Source organism: Hippopotamus amphibius, chromosome 2 (assembly GCF_030028045.1).
Source record: "Hippopotamus amphibius kiboko isolate mHipAmp2 chromosome 2, mHipAmp2.hap2, whole genome shotgun sequence".
Lineage (NCBI taxonomy): Eukaryota > Metazoa > Chordata > Mammalia > Artiodactyla > Hippopotamidae > Hippopotamus > Hippopotamus amphibius.
Genome location: NC_080187.1, coordinates 172,695,575 through 172,711,250, shown reverse-complemented (window position 1 = coordinate 172,711,250; position 15,676 = coordinate 172,695,575). Strand labels below are relative to the sequence as shown.

At 47.9% G+C, this 15,676-nt stretch overlaps 1 protein-coding gene across 3 annotated transcripts in view; it reads right to left on the bottom strand.

Annotated features, from left to right (window-relative positions):
- SLC7A7 (solute carrier family 7 member 7) overlaps positions 1 to 15,676 on the bottom strand; it is a 51,639-nt gene that overhangs the window by 17,469 nt on the left and 18,494 nt on the right. For 2 of the 3 annotated variants that reach the window (XM_057721197.1, XM_057721199.1), the window contains exons 2-3: positions 14,441 to 14,555; positions 9,760 to 10,305 (exon numbers count right to left, since the gene is read on the bottom strand). In XM_057721197.1, coding sequence (XP_057577180.1) covers positions 9,760 to 10,258 — 499 coding nt within the window. In that variant the 5' untranslated portion in view covers positions 10,259 to 10,305; positions 14,441 to 14,555. Of the gene's footprint in view, positions 1 to 9,759; positions 10,306 to 11,380; positions 11,460 to 14,440; positions 14,556 to 15,676 lie in introns of those variants that run through there. The other variant, XM_057721198.1, reaches the window with a different exon arrangement.

The window sequence follows — 15,676 nt, the reverse complement described above, 5'->3', positions numbered from 1 at the left end:
ACTAAGCCCATGCACCACAACTACTGAGCCTGTGCTCTAGAGCCCACGTGCCACAACTACTGAAATCCACACACCTAGAACCTGTGCTCCGCAACAAAGGAAGCCACCATACTGAGAAGCCTGCACACCACAACAAAGAGTAGCCCCCACTCGCCACAATGCACCCAAAAAAAAAAAAAGAGAGAGAAAGACCCAGTCCCCAGACTTCCCAGAAGACTGAACTTGGACAATTATAAGAATCAGGTGCTATGGAAGTCACTGAGAGGCAACCCATCCAGTCTGGGGCAGTGAAGTGGGTGCAGGTGGGTACCAGGACCACTCTTACCTGGACTGAGTGTACAGAGGCTAATGCTGGGGCTGGGGGAAGGGAGGTGGAATTCCTGGCAGAGAAGGCAGCATGTGATTACCCAACAATGAAATCAGCAGTGAGTGAAGTCACCCATGCATGCAAAAAACTTACCTAAGCAATAACCCGTAAATGATTTCAAGGTCTATTAGCAATACTAGCCTATTTAGGGCTGTAGTTAGTTCATCAGCAGTTCTAAAGGAAGACTATGCCTGTAAAGGAAATGTAAGCCACCCCAACGGAAGTAGAAACCATATTCGCTCTCCCAAAATTGTCACTGATGAATAGAAAAGGGTGAAAGTATGGTAGAAATATAGATCACGCCTTTATGAGGTAGAGTCCCATTCTACAGATGAGGAAACTGAGGCTAATAAATTTAACCTTCCTGATTCCATGCTCTTAACCCCACGCACTGCTGTCTCTCAAAGGGATGAGGGTATGCCCTGCACTGTTCAAGGGAGAGAAACTCTGACTCCAGGCACCCAAGCATTCCAACCATGCGGAAGACCTCATTGTAGGGTACGAATATTTCATCCAAGTTTTCCAGAAATACACCCCCAAACCAACCTAAGGCAGGCTTAAGTCTTTCCCATAAACTCCCTCAGCTTTGGTCTCTTCAGCTAACAACTGCCTCCAGAGTCCATCTTCTAGAAAGCACATCTACATTCCCTCTCCTGCCCTTGTCTCCACAATGCAATCTGACATCAGCTTCACTACTGCAGTGAAAAGGCTGCCAAAGTTCCCCTTGACCTCCTTCTTGTCAATTCCAGTGATGTTCCATTCCATATGTTACTTAACAGTTTTTCTGAAAAAGGCTACTTCTGAGTGTAAACCCACCTCCCTTGGGTGCACTGCCTTTCCTCTGAACACTTAAGGTATCTGTCTCTCCCATCAACTGTGAGCTATGTGAGGGCAGAGACTGGATCACATTTCTTCTTGTACCCTCAGGGCCTAACCCAGAACTAGGCAGAGTTGATACTCAATAAATCATGCTGGATGAATAAACGATCTCTCTGAAATCTGACTCCACCCTCACGGCCCTGAAATTTCCCTCTCCAAATTCACCAGTGATCTTCATGTTGATAAATCCAGTCAACTCCACTCATTCCTATCTAGCTTGACCTCTTAGCAGACTGGACCCTGATGGCCACTGCCTCCTTCTCAAATCTCTCTCTTCCACTCACCATCTCCCCGTTTCCCTCCTATCTCTCTGGATGCTGCTTCTCCGTCTTTTTTTGCAGAATACTTTTCCCTCAATGTTGGTACTCTAAGCAGTCTTATAATTCCAAGAATTCTAAGAATGCTATCCAAAACCCTTTTCTCTTCCCTTTCTATATCCTGTCCTAGGATCATCTCATCTGCTACTGTGATTTCAACTACTATCACTGATGATTCCCAAAAGTATATATCACCAGCCCAACTGTCATGATTCCAGATACATAGGAATATCCAACTCGACATTACCAGGCACAAACTGATTCCATCAATTTCTTGTAAACCTGCTGCTCCTCCACTGTTCCCCCTATAAGTAAATGGCATCACCATTCACCCAGTTGCCCAAGCCAGATGCCAAATCTGAGTATCTTAACATCATTGACAATCTCTACCCATATCTAATCAGTGTCCAAGTCTTAACAAGTCTCTTCATCCCCAAAACATGACTCTAGTCCAAGCCACCATCATCTCTCACCAGGATCATGGCAACAGCTTCCTAACTGGTCCTCCTGCTTTTGGTCCTGCAAAGTCAGAATAATCTTTTTAAAAATCACAAATTATAAAATCTAAATCACAAATATCACTCCCCTACTTTGAAAGCCCAAAGAGGTTTTTCATTGCCTTAAAAGAAGCCCACCTGGACTTCCTAGGTGGCATAGTAGCTAAGAATCCGCCTGCCTATGCAGGGGACATAGGTTCAATCCCTGCTCCGGAAGATCCCACAAGCCGAAAAGCAACTAAGCCCACCAGGCACAACTATTGAGCCTGCACTCTAGAGCCATTGAGCCACAACTATTGAGCCTGTGTGCCGCAACTATTGAAGCCAACTAGCCTAGAGCCTGTGCTCCGCAACAAGAGAAGCCACCGCAATGAGGAGACTGTGCACCACAATGAAGAGTAGACCCCACTCGCCGCAACTAGAGGAAGCCTGTGTGCAGCAACGAAGACCCAACGCAGCCAATTAATTAATTAAAATAAATAAAAATTTTTAAAAATTAGTTGCATTTCTTTAAAAAAAAAAAAGAAGCCCACCAAACTCCTTAATGTGGCATGTGCTGTAGATTATATTTTCCAAAGATATTTCAACAATATCTCCTATCCCACATGCTTTTCATACAATGTGACTTTAACACTCTGCCCATCAAGAGGTAGGGTCTGTACCTCTTCTCTTAAAACTGGATGGTCTTCTGTGAATGTTTCTACCTGTATAGTACTGCAGGAGTGATACCATGTGACTTCAGAGGCTAGGTCATAAGAGCCAATGCAGCTTCCACTTTGCTTGCTGGGATACTCATTCCTAAAGTCTTCAGCCACCAAGTAAAACAGTCTGATTGCACTGAGGCTGCCATTATGTGAGGAAGCTCAATGCAGTCCATATGGAAAGACCACATGTAAAAGCCCTGACACAACTTGAGAAAAAGATGCCCATCTAGTCCTCACCTGCTTCAGCTTCCCCCGTTCCAGCTCCTCCCACCATCTGATTACAATCACATAAGACCCTGAGCCAGAGCTACCCCACTAGGCCTTCCCAAATTCCTCAGCCATAGAAACCATGAAAGAATCAAATGACTGTTTGAAACCACTTTGTTTTGTGCGATTTGTTACACAGCAATACGAACCAGAACAGTTTATGAAGTCCCAAACAACTTATCCTACGACCTCCATCTACCTCTGCAGGCCAACTCGCAATATTTCCTACCTTAAACTCAATACCTGAACTCCTTTCAGTGTCTCAAAGGTGTCCTCTCTTGTCTTCAAGTTTTCATACATTCGTTCCTGCTGCCTGAGATGCTCCTCTTCCCTCTCTACTCTCAGTTAATTCTTCCTCATTCAGGTGTCAGTATAAACTTCCTTAGGGAGAGTTTCCAAGCCCCTAGGCTAGTTCAGGTTTCCCCGTGACTCCCTGTGCCTCACAAATCACAACACTCGTCATAATCCATTGTAATCTCGTGTTGGGTTGCCCATCCTACACACACACACACACACACACACACACACACACACACACACACACACACACTGAGAGCTCCATGAAGACAACGACCAGTGCTGGGAACGTGGCCAGTACCTTGTGAATATTTGCTGAATGCTCAGTCTCAGTCCCATCTCTTTCCTGAGCTCCAAAAGGGCATATCCACCCACTATCCTACAAATAAATTTCAAATTCAACATGATTCCCTCTTCCCCTTCCCCATAAGTGGTCCCCATAAGTGATGCCACCGCCCACCAGTTGCCCAAACCAGAAACTTCATCTCTTCATTCCATGAATATTTATTGAGTTCCTCTCTTTGTTTCTCTACTGGGTGTACAGTGGATCATAAGACAGGCTCAGCCCCTGTGGCACAGGGCTCACAGGCTGGTGGACGTTTTCCTTGTCACCCGCCCCTCTTACATTGGACATTCCAATAAGCGTTATTGGCTATATGCATTATACCTTCTAATTGCTCTCCGATCTATCCTGTTCACCCCCACCCACCTCTGCCCTAGTTCAGGCTTTTGTCATTTCCTGCCTGGATCAGCAAGAGAACTTCCTAACCCATGTCTCTGCTTCCAGCCTTGCTCTTACGTCCCATCCCAGCTGCACTGCTCCCTCCTTCGAATCCTGCAATGGCTCTGTTTATGCCTTAGGAGAACATCTAAACCCTCTAGGAAGGTTGGCCTCCCCTTGTCCCCTCACATCCCACAATCCCCCACGCACAGCCCACACCCCCACACTTCTTCTCACCTTGCGCCTTTACATTGCCTTTCCCTGTGCCTAGAATTCCTTGCCCCTTCTTCACTCAACAGATATTTACTGAGAACCTAGCAGACGCCAGGCACTATAGGTGCCAGAGACTCAGCAGTGAGCAAAACAAAGTCCTTACTCTCATGATGCTTATACTCTAGAGGGAAATACAGATAATAAACAAGTAAATAATTAACGTCAAGTGGTAAGAAGTCTATAGAGAAAAACAAAACCAGCTGGGAGACTGAGAATGACCATTTTAGACAGGATAGGTCTCTGGTAAGGTAATGTTTGTGCAAAGACATGAATAGAGTGAGGAAATAAGCTCTGAGGGCATCTGGGGAAAGAGTCTTCCCGGCGGAAGGAACAATAAGTACAAAACCCCTGAAGCCGGAACGGCCAGGCAAATTGGAAGAAAAGCAAGAAGGCCAGGAGCTGGAGCAGAGGGAGTGAGGGTGAGAGGTCTGAGATGAGTCAGAGTGTCAGACGGCGGCGGCATCGGCCTTGTCGGTTGTGGCGAGGGGGTGCTTCACCCGCCCCTTGACTCCTCTCCAGCCTCCGGTGTTGAGTGCAGACCTCATCTCCTGAATTAGTCGTGCTCCACCCCCTCCCCGCACTCACCATATACAATATTTAACTGACTGTTTTTGCCCTTCTCCTGCACTAACCATGAGTTCCCTGCTGGAAGGAGGGAACTCATGGCTTTACCTTTCAGCTTCCTATTTTATAGAACTCACCACATTCAGTAAATTTTCCTCAAATAGTCTAAACTTTCTTCCTTTGTTCTGGTTCCATGCCCTGCAAGGAACTTCCTGATTACTAGATGGGTTCCCCAGTGACTATGGTATGAGGAAGAGGGTGTCTTGATAGTGAACACATGCCTTCTGCTCATTAGAAATCACATATGTGGGACATCCCTGGCGGTCCAGTGGGTAAGACTCCACTCTCCCAATGCAGGGGGCCTGGGTTCGATCTCTGGAGCTAGATCCCACATGCATGCCACAACTAAGAAGTCCACATGCTACAACTAAGAAGCCCATATGCCACAACTAAAGATCCCGCATGCCACAACTAAGATCCTGCATGCCACAACTAAGATCCGGTGCAGCCAAAATAAGTAAGTTAATAAATAAATAAGTAAATAAATAAATAGAAATCATACAGTTTTCTCACCATGTACATTAATAGACTGACATCCACATGTACCTCTTTTTTAGGTAAGTGTGACTCGGTGGGGAAATGACCGACTCTGGGTCATAACCCTAGGAAGGCACAGTGCTTGGAAGGGCACGTGAGCAGCCCAGCAGATGCCTCAGATGCCCCCTCTACCTCATCACTCAGCCCACCTTCCCTATTTCAAAAGGCGACCCCATCACCCCCTCTCTGTCCAAGCCTGAATTCTTAGCATCGTCTCTGAGAGCTCCCACGCCCTCCACACCCAGAAATCCTAGAAATTCCACCTTATGACTATTTCTTTATCCATTCCTTCAACTCCCTTTCAAAGGCACCACCCACAGTGCAGGCTATCACTACCCTTCAGGTTTCAGTTCCCTAACCTGCTATCCCTACCTTCTGTCTCTCACTTTTTTCCAAAAACACTCTGCACAAAGCCAAAGTTCTTCTTCAAAGCAAATCTGATTTCATGTCTCCACTTAAAGTCAATAGCTTCTGCCTGCTCTCAAGATAAAGTCTAACCTATTTAGGCACCATATAAACCCCTGCGGAACTGGCCCTGGGGCCACGTTTCCAGTCTCTCCCTTCTCAACCCCTCCTACCCACATTCCAGCCATACCAACTACCTGGAATTCTCGAACCGGTTCTGCACCTTTTTGTACCCTGCACCTCCGCACGCAGTTCCCTGTGTGAGAAGTGTCTGAGGAGACAGCTATGTATCTATTCAAAACTCAGTTCAAACATCATGGTCCCTGTGCTGTCGTCCTAAGCACTCCTCCCCACAAAAGGAAAGTCGTCTCCCTCCTAGGGTGGTTCTTTCCTGGCTGCTTGTAAGCCTCTTCCTCTCCCTACTTCTTGGTTTTCTCCGGAAGCGTTATGGTTAGATAGATGAGCTATTACTGCCTAGGTCCTATCTGGACAGAATTTCTTAGCATCTCACTTGTACTGGGTGCTCATTAAACAAGAGCTGAAGGAAAAAACTCACGAATCACATGCCCCTAAATTCTTACTTACAATCTCTGTTGCCCTTCTCAACCTCCTTCCAGATCTCTATGTTCCCTGAAGATTATTAGAGATAGAAAAAAGTCCTATAAGCAACCGAGAGAGAGCAATTTTAAACCTCATAATCATCAATACGTTACTTGAGCTGAGTCATGATTTATGGTTTTCACTGAATCTCATGGCATGCCTGGAAGTAACAGTCACTACACACAATTACTGAGCCCAGCCTCAAATGCAGGTCTGGTGTGCTTTTCATTCTATCAGGCTTGTCTCTATAAATATACGCCATAAATCCAGGCATGAAATTCCATCTTTCATTAACTGGGGAGCTCTCCAGACTCATCATAACTGTGGCTACTTTGCATGTATTCTTAGGAGGACGTGTACGTGTGTGTATGTGTACTTGGGTGCACAGGAGTTTGAGTACGCCTCTATTCCCAGATTAGAAGCAGCAAATTAAAAAGGCCCAATGAAGGGCCTTGTGATGAAGGCAGGCCCAGTGCCAGCATCAAGGAACAATAGCTGTCAGAGACAACACACACCAAAATCATGAAAGAATAAAACCTGAAGCACTAAAGTCAGGCCAGCCCTCTGAGGAGGCAAACATTCATCCCCAGACCAGCAATCTGGAAAGGCCTCAGTCATACAAGCTTTGACATTGCAATGATGACACTGAGTCAGACACAAACACAAAAAAAAACAGTCAACTAATGAGGGCAAGCAAACATTACTGGTTTTAAAGAGATTTCAGGACTTCCCTGGTGGTGCAGTGGTTGGCAATCTGCCTGCCAATGCAGGCAACACGGGTTTGAGCCCTGGACCAGGAAGATCCCACATGCCACGGAGCAACTAAGCCCGTGAGCCACAACTATTGAGCCCACGTGCCACAACTACTGAGCCCACGTGCTGCAACTACTGAAGCCCGCATGCCTAGAGCCTGTGCTCCGCAACAAGAAAAGCCACCACAATGAGAAGCCCGAGCACTGCAATGAAGAGTAGCCCCCGCTCGCCACAACTAGAGAAAACCCGTGCGCAGCAACAAAAATCCAATGCCGCCAAAAATAAATTAATTAAATAATTTTTAAAATTTTTTTTAATTAAAAAAAAAAATAAAGAGATTTCAACCAAGATGGCTAAAATAGAATTCTGGTATTTAAAGGGATGCAGCCATCTTGGAAATTTTACTTAGGTGGAATACTCCTTACTCTACACAAGATATGTAACTACATGCCCAGAGTTAGAGGGGACCCTGAGACCAACAGATCCTAAAATTAGTTTCATCAGTAAGTCAACCTACCAGATCATCTGTAAATGATGCCAGAGAAACTACAGATCACAATTAAGACCTCAAGGGAAAACCCACTTCCTGCAACACAGGGCATTGCCTTTGCACCTCCCTGACTACTGCCAGCACAACAAACAGCCTCACACACAGACATGAGTCCAAATCCACACAGGGGCACATGAAACACGGGAGGAGCCTACAGAGGACAGCCGGCTCTCTGCACAACAGTCAAAAGAGGGAGGCTGGAAAGGAAGCTGAGAGTAAAATGAGGCAGTGGAGAAACCGAAAGGAAAGAGCACATGAGACTGATTGAGAGGGTTGATCCAACAAGCAATTGCACTGGTACAAAATGCCTGTGCCCCGCAGCTGCTCCTGAAACTGTCAGAACCTCTGAGCTTCTCCACAGCAGGGGGTGGGAGGGGTCCCCGAGGTCCCAGGGTCTCTCACACTGGGAGGGCACTTTTCCAGAACAGAGGCAGCTGAGGGATGGGGCTGCAGAGGATCAGCTTCTCAATACCTCCAAAGTGGCTTTGCTGAATGTACAAATTTAAATAATATTTTACTTATGAGACAGAGAAAAAGCCAAGGTAGATTGAAATGACAGTTTTAAGAATCTAGCCCACAAAGAAGGTAAACTGGTGCAGCCACTACGGAAAACAGCATAGAGGTTCCTCAATAAAACTAAAAACAGAGTTGCCAAATGATCCAGCAATCCCACTCCTGGGCAGATATCTGGACAAAACTATAATTCAAAAAGATACATGAACCCCTATATTCATAGCAGCACTGTTTACAACAGCCAAGACATGAAAACAACCTAAATGTTCATCGACAGATGAATGGATAAAGATGTGGTACATATATACAATGCAATACTGCTCAGCCATAAAAAAGAATAAAATAATGCCATTTGCAGCAACATGGATAGACCTAGAGATGATCACACTAAGTAAAGTCAGACAAAGACAAATACTGTATGATATCACTTGCATGTGGAATCTAAAATAAGACACAAATGAACTTATCTACAAAACTGAAACAGACTCACAGATATAGAGAACAGACTTGTGGTCACCAAGGGTGGAGTGGGGGAAGGATGGATTGGGAGTTTGAGATTAGCAGACACAAACTATTATATATAGGATGGATAAACAACAAGGTCCTATTGTATAGCACAGGAACTATATTCAATATCCTGTGGTAAACCATAACAGAAAAGAATGTGAAGAAGAATGCATATATATGTATAACTGAATCACTTTGCTGTGCAGCAGAAATTAACACAACATTGTAAATTAACTATATGTCAATAAAATAAATTTTTTTAAAAAAGAACCTAACCCACAGAAAAACTCATGCAAACGTAATAGGATATTCACTGGAGTGTTATCTGTAAGACTGAAAACTGGAACCAACTGAAATGACCATTAACAGAGGCCTGATTAGTTAAATAAGCAATACATCCTTAAAATCAACATGAAATAACATGAAGCATTTTTTTAAAAATAGATCTGTAAGTCGAAAAGAACATCATGTACTAAATACCAATAAATTGTACATTTTAAAATGGTTAATTTTATGTTATGTGAATTTCACCTCAATAAAAAAATAAAAGGATCCTGTGCCACATTAAAAAAAAAAAAAAACAACAACAACAACAACAAAGAACATCACTGATGAATTCTGGGGGAGAAAAACTGTAGAATTATGTGTGTACTATGATCCCATTTTTATAAAACAGAACAAAACTACATCCCTTGAAGGAAGAAGAAAAAGTCAACAAGGGCAGAGACTGCTAATGATGTTTACCAGTGGGAAGTTGGGAGAAAGGATTTTTTTTTTGACACTTTGATGCCCTTTGAATTTTCACATTTAGCATACATTAGTTTAACAACAACAAAAAAGTGTTTGTCAGAGGCATTCCTTTCCATCTCCTTCTTATGGACTAGCAGACTCACATCCTGGCCTCTGCCCGGCCCTCCACCCCACACCTCCTGCCCCAGCCCCACTTACAGATGCAGGCAGCAGCCAGCAGGCGGCCGGCAGCATAGGGGGCTAAGCAGTTCGGGAAGATTGGCTGCACCATGTAGTTGGCAAAGGTGATGGCGATGATGGCCTGGCTGGTGGGCTCGATGATGAGGAGTGAGGTCCAGAGTCGGATAAAGGCAAGGAGTCCCCCGAAGGCCTCGAGGATGTAGGCGTAGCTGGCCCCAGATTTCTTAATGGTGGTGCCCAGTTCCGCATAACAAAGGGCCCCAAAGACAGAGAAGACGCCCCCGACAGCCCAGATGACCAGGGAGAGGCCAAAGGAGGCACTGTATATGAGCACGCCTTTGGGGGAGACAAAGATGCCTGAGCCAATCATGTTCCCCACAATCAGGCACACGCCGTTCAGCAGCGAGATCTCCTTCTTCAGCGTTACCTGCTCTGACCTGGGGCTGGCCTCATCAGCCAGAGGGGAGGCGTCCCTCTCGTGCTGGGAGGCCACTTCATACTTCACACCGTCGACCATGGTGGAGGAGGAGAAGAAAGCCTTCACCAGCTTCCTGGCATTGCCCTCTGAGGAGGAAAGATGAAGATATTTAGCAGGTTGGCAATTACAGAGACGTCTCCCCCACACGGGCCATGCCCACCATTTCAGAGATCTCTCTCTCTCGCCTCCAGTCTCCCATGAACCTCTTCTCCATCTGGCTCATCAAAATGACCCCAACTTAAATCTTTAACGGAAGGCACTCATTCCCCAGAGAGAGAGCATGTTCCTCATCATTAGGCTGGCACTGCCCAGCTGATTTACAAAATAGAAAACTAAGTCCTGGTTCTACCTGAGCTCACTGGAGGCAGGAAGATGAACAATTTGGCAGTTCCCAGGTGTAACCATAATGATTTGAGCCTGTGTTTTTCAGCCTTAGCCCAAAAAAGTCTCTCTTCCCTCCAATTTCAGTCTCACCTGTCACCTGTGATGAGATGCAACTTTGGGAACCAAACTTGCAAGCAGCTAATCTGTGGGTTCTCCTTACAACACTGCCCTCTTCCCCAAGGACCCGGCTCTGGCAAACCTAAATACTTCAGAGATCTCTTGCTGGAAATTTGCTGGAAACTCACCACCATCCCCCTGCTCAGGGAGCACCCCTTAACAACCCTCAGCTGAACTCTTCAGCCTCCACAAAGCCCAAACAGCCCAGCCCCATCCAGAAAGAAGACAGGCCCTTCTCTTTTCCATGCTTTTCCTTTCCCAGATACCGTTCCCAGCCCCTAGGATTGTAGGCCTCCGGCCATCAAATCCCTGCATAGTTGCATCACCCAAAGAGAGCAGAGGTGAGAGATCAGTGATCCAAGTGTACAACCCAACCTAGAGAGGATGGGAGGCAGCTGATGACCGCTCCCCACCCAGGAGTTGCTGCTGGAGAGACAGCACCGAAGCCGAGGCAAGGAAACAGCGGAAGCAGGGTAGCAAACGCTGGGCATCGCAGAGCAGGAGACACTGAGAGGAAGACAGGCCAGGCTGGCCAAGCAAGTGGACAGATCCTAGGGCTACAGGCACTCAGGAAAGGAAGTGATTGGACACTGCAGAGCAGCAAAGGGAGAGGGGGCAAGATGAGCTGGGGCTGAGGGAGAGGGTGGGAAGCACACTCACTCCCTGGCCCTGGGTGGAAGCAGGTCCCCGCCGCAGAGGCCACACAGAGACGCAGCCTCCGGGAGCTGTGGTGTGACCGCTCCTGCCTTTCAGCCAGCAGTAAAAAGAAAGGCCAGGCACATGCTTATGGCTTTAAGTCAAATCAAGAAGTCAAGAAGGGCGGAGGGACGGAGGGAGGGGGAGAGGGGTGTTAAGCAACTGTCTGGGTCCAAGGTTCACTGGCCCTTCGCATCTGCAAGGGGAAGGCGAGGAGCTCTGGGCTCAGCACTTTCTGCGATAAGATGGTGCGCTCTCAGCAGCCGCCTCTGTCAGCTCTCTCCAGCACCGGGGGCCCAGAAGAAAGGCCTGACGGTCAGCTGGGTGGGTGCAATGTCTACAGCCCTGGGGAAGCTGTCCCCGAGCAAATCAGCTGAGGACAGGTCTGCGGTTGACAAAGGATGCACAGCCCTCTCCCGCGCTCTCTGTCCTCCAGGCCCCACCTTGGCCCCACCTCTCTCACCCCGAACAAGAATGGCAGGAAGGTTGCACATTGTGCCACGGAGGCTTGGGTTCACATGCAGATTAGAGGAAGTGTAAGTACAGTCCAACTCGTGATAGGGTGTCCTAAGAGAACTCTGCACACTTCCCCACACAGAGCGAGGGGTGGCCACCCGAAACTTGCGCCATGACCCCAAGGCTGAGCCCTAAGCTGCTTCCAAGGAAACAAGGTCTAGAAATGAGACTCAAACCTCTGGCTGCATCCGTGCCCCACTCACAGGCCCTTTCATCCTTGAGAAAACACACCAGGATCTGTGCGGTAAGCGTAAATTCCTATAAACACTGTCCCCAAACACAAGTTTACTCAATTTTCTAAAAATATAGGGAAATAAGGTTTCACTGAGCTATACTGGACAAGCCCAGAACAGAGAGAGGAAGTTGAGCATTTGGGGGAAAGCATACACTCTGTTTTTTTGGGGTCTACTTAAATGTGATATTCTGGGCCTCTTTTACCAACAGAAATATACCCTATTCATTCTGAAACCCAACTATTTTTCTGTCCCTTCTCCTGCCCTTTCAAACTCTCTCTGGTTATTCAACTACCAGAGAATTAAGATCTGCCCCAGGGGGCCTTATCTCTACCCTACAACCTCCCATTCTAGTCCCTTAAACTTTTTTTTTTTCTTTCCCCAGGAGGGAGATCCCGGTGCTAGCCTTCCCAGAGATCATGCAACTCCCAAGCCACTCTCACAAAAACATCTGAAATCCATCCAGAAGACTATCCTTTTCTCCCAGCTCCTCACAAATACTCCTTTAATAATAGTACCTGTCATTTATTGAGCACTTACCCAAGCCAGGAACTTTGCTAAACACCTGCATGCCTATCTCATTTAGTCCCCACAGCAGCCCCTTAGGGCAGACACGAAGTCACCTGCCAGGATGCCATAGCAAAGGAGGCGGGTAGGCTAGCCAACAAAGCCCAAGCTCTGTGCTCTCTCTCCAACCTCCCCACCCGCTCTGACCTGCCCAGTCTCCAGCCCTCCTCTTAGGCGAGAAAGCACTTTAGCTAGCCCCCTAATGAATCACCTGGGGGAGAATGTGATTAGATTAAAAGAAAGCCTCTGCCCTCCTTCAGCCTGAAGCCTAGGCTAAAGGCTCCAGCAAAGCCCGTCCACCTCCTTCCTGGCTGCTCCTCCCCTTTCTCATCGCTTTGCACGGACGAGAGGTGATGACAAGTCCTCTTGGCAGTGCTGCTATTGCTAGGGTGCCCGCTTCTAAAGCAAACAAAATGCACGGAAACACATCATCACGCCAGGCCTTTTAAGATGAAATTCCCTGGCACCAAGGGTGGGCATGTGTCCTAACGGGACTTGGGGAAAAGAGATGAAGGGGGTACAAAGGAAGGGGAGACTATGAGGGTAAGTAGGGAGAGATGTGTGCAGGGTTTCGTTCCTGGCTCGTAGTATCTGAAAGGTGAAATACTCATCATGGAATCTTGAGACAGAAACTCCCGGGAGGTGAAACCCACACTCCAGCAAACAGCACACCCTCGCGGTCTTACCGGGAAGTGCTATATCTATATGAGTGGAATTCCCTTCCTAGCCTACTCTCTTCAGCAGACCTACTCAAACTGGACAGAGGAGGCTGACTTCAGAGAAAAGATGCTCCCTCTTTTCTCAACCACTGCCCAGCACCTGCTCTGTGGGCAGGAAGGCACCATCCTTGGCGGCTCACATTCCTTCCTGAGACCCCAGCTCTCGGGGTAATGCCTCCACCACTCAGGCAGCCTGGGACCAGCAGGACCTGCCCTGAAGGGTTCTCCCACCCCAGGCTTTACAACAGCCAGAAATCCTAGGAGATAACAGCATTGCTGATACACAGCACCCTGTCTCCTTCCTGTCTGAGGTACATGCATCCCTGAGGACCTAGTGGAGATCATAGGACAATACACTCATCCTATAGACGTTTCAGATTCAGGGGTTCAAGGAACACAGGGAGCAGGGCCCCCAGCAGGCAATGCCGGGCACAGCAGCAGTGGGGCCCCACACCCTGAGCCCACCTGTGAATGGCAAAGCCAAAACACACGTCCTCCAGGAACCAGCATACAGTTCAGGGTCTTGGTTCCTCAGTCAAGCTCAGGGAGTGAAGGTGAAAAGACACTTTCTCCCCAGACACCCATGTCCTACCTTTCCAGCTCCAATTGGGCTGTGCTGCCTCCCCAAACAACAGAAACAGAAAACAGACACACGCTGCTACAGCTGGAATCCCCCATCTCCCCAAGCTGGAAGCTCAGCTCCTCCCTCCCCAATTCTCCATTTGTTTTTCTATATTCCACTGTGGCTACCACAGTCCCCTTTCAAAAAAAAAAAAAAAGTGCAGCAAGAAAGAAAGTGTTTACTTCTGTGGCCAGGGCTTCCACTAACGTAGGGCTGAAGTCTCTGGGCAGAGGGCTCTGCCTACGGAGGGCTGGGGCTGGGAAACAGGAGGCTCGTGGGTCTCCAGCTCAGCCAATTCTCAGGACTCACTCCATCCTCCTCCGGCACTTCCCCTCTCGCCCATTGTCCCTCCTCTCCCATCTCTTACCTGTCCTGAGACCTCTGGGCAGGTGCGAGGAGGAGGAGCTACCAGTGCTCCGGAGGAGGGGCAGGTGCTGGGAAGGGGAACCCGGGTAAGGCTCGAGCTCCAGCAGCTGTTGATTCTGAGGAGCAGAAAAGGCAGAGGGTGACTCTGGGGACCGAAATGGAAAACAGGAAAACACACGTGTGACTCTGGCCAGCAGTGGGGAGGGGCCAGGGAGTGGGTTGGAGCTGGGACTGCCTGCCTGTTCAGACCCAGAGGACCTCGACGCCCGCCGCCTCCAGGCACCTTTCCCACTCAGAGCTTCGGCTCCTCCTCTCCCCTGCCTCAGCCCCTGAACTTCCTGGTTGTCCTGCATTTACTGAGCTCTTAAGTTCTCCCAGCGACCTAGGACCTATGGTACTCTCCTGATGTCCTTTACAACTCCCCTCCCCCCTCATTCCATTCCCTACTCATCTCCCACTCACATACTGTCCTTGGCCCTCCGGAGGGCACAGGATCCATTGTTAGGGAGTTGGAACTCTGTGGTCCCATCTCAAGAGCCTCAGTGCCATTTCAGCCCCCACGTAAGGCAATGCATGCCAAGGAAGGCCAGTTGTGGGGGTACAGCCACAGACACCCAAACACTAAGCAAGCCTGCTCACATCTCAGGACCCCAACTGGTTCACGTGATGCGTGTGTGGCCAGGTAAGAGCCAGCTAAGTGGACCAGAGCAAGTCCTGGCACCCTGAGCAAGCTAATGAGTTGGCACCCCCTCAAATCAGGATTATTTAAATATCTGTTGAATGTTTACTTAGCGCAAGTGGGGGAATACCAATTTTCTCGGAATAAAAACTGGAAGCCTCATTCTTTCTCTTCAGAATTAGAGCTTAAGGCATGAATTCATTACATGCAATTCTCCGAAGCAGTTCCTTGGTAGGCATATCAAATTGAATGTAGACAGCAGCGTAAATTTCAGGGAGTGGCACTTCACAGTGCGTGGCACATTTTATAACTCCAGCTGTGACCGCTGCCTTTAGGCAACTATCAGTTGCCTGCTCTAACCCTGCAACTTGCACCTGTACCTGCGTGTTGCAGAATTATCCTAGAGACAGGTGGTTAGGTAAGGGGTCGTCAAGGATTCTGCCAGTGGAGGGGAGCCAACTTACAGTTTACCAAGAGACAGAAATCAGAGTTCATTGGCTCCAAATGTCTGAATTACTCCAAGGGTAACTCAGTGCCCTTTTAGACTCAGGCTGCTTG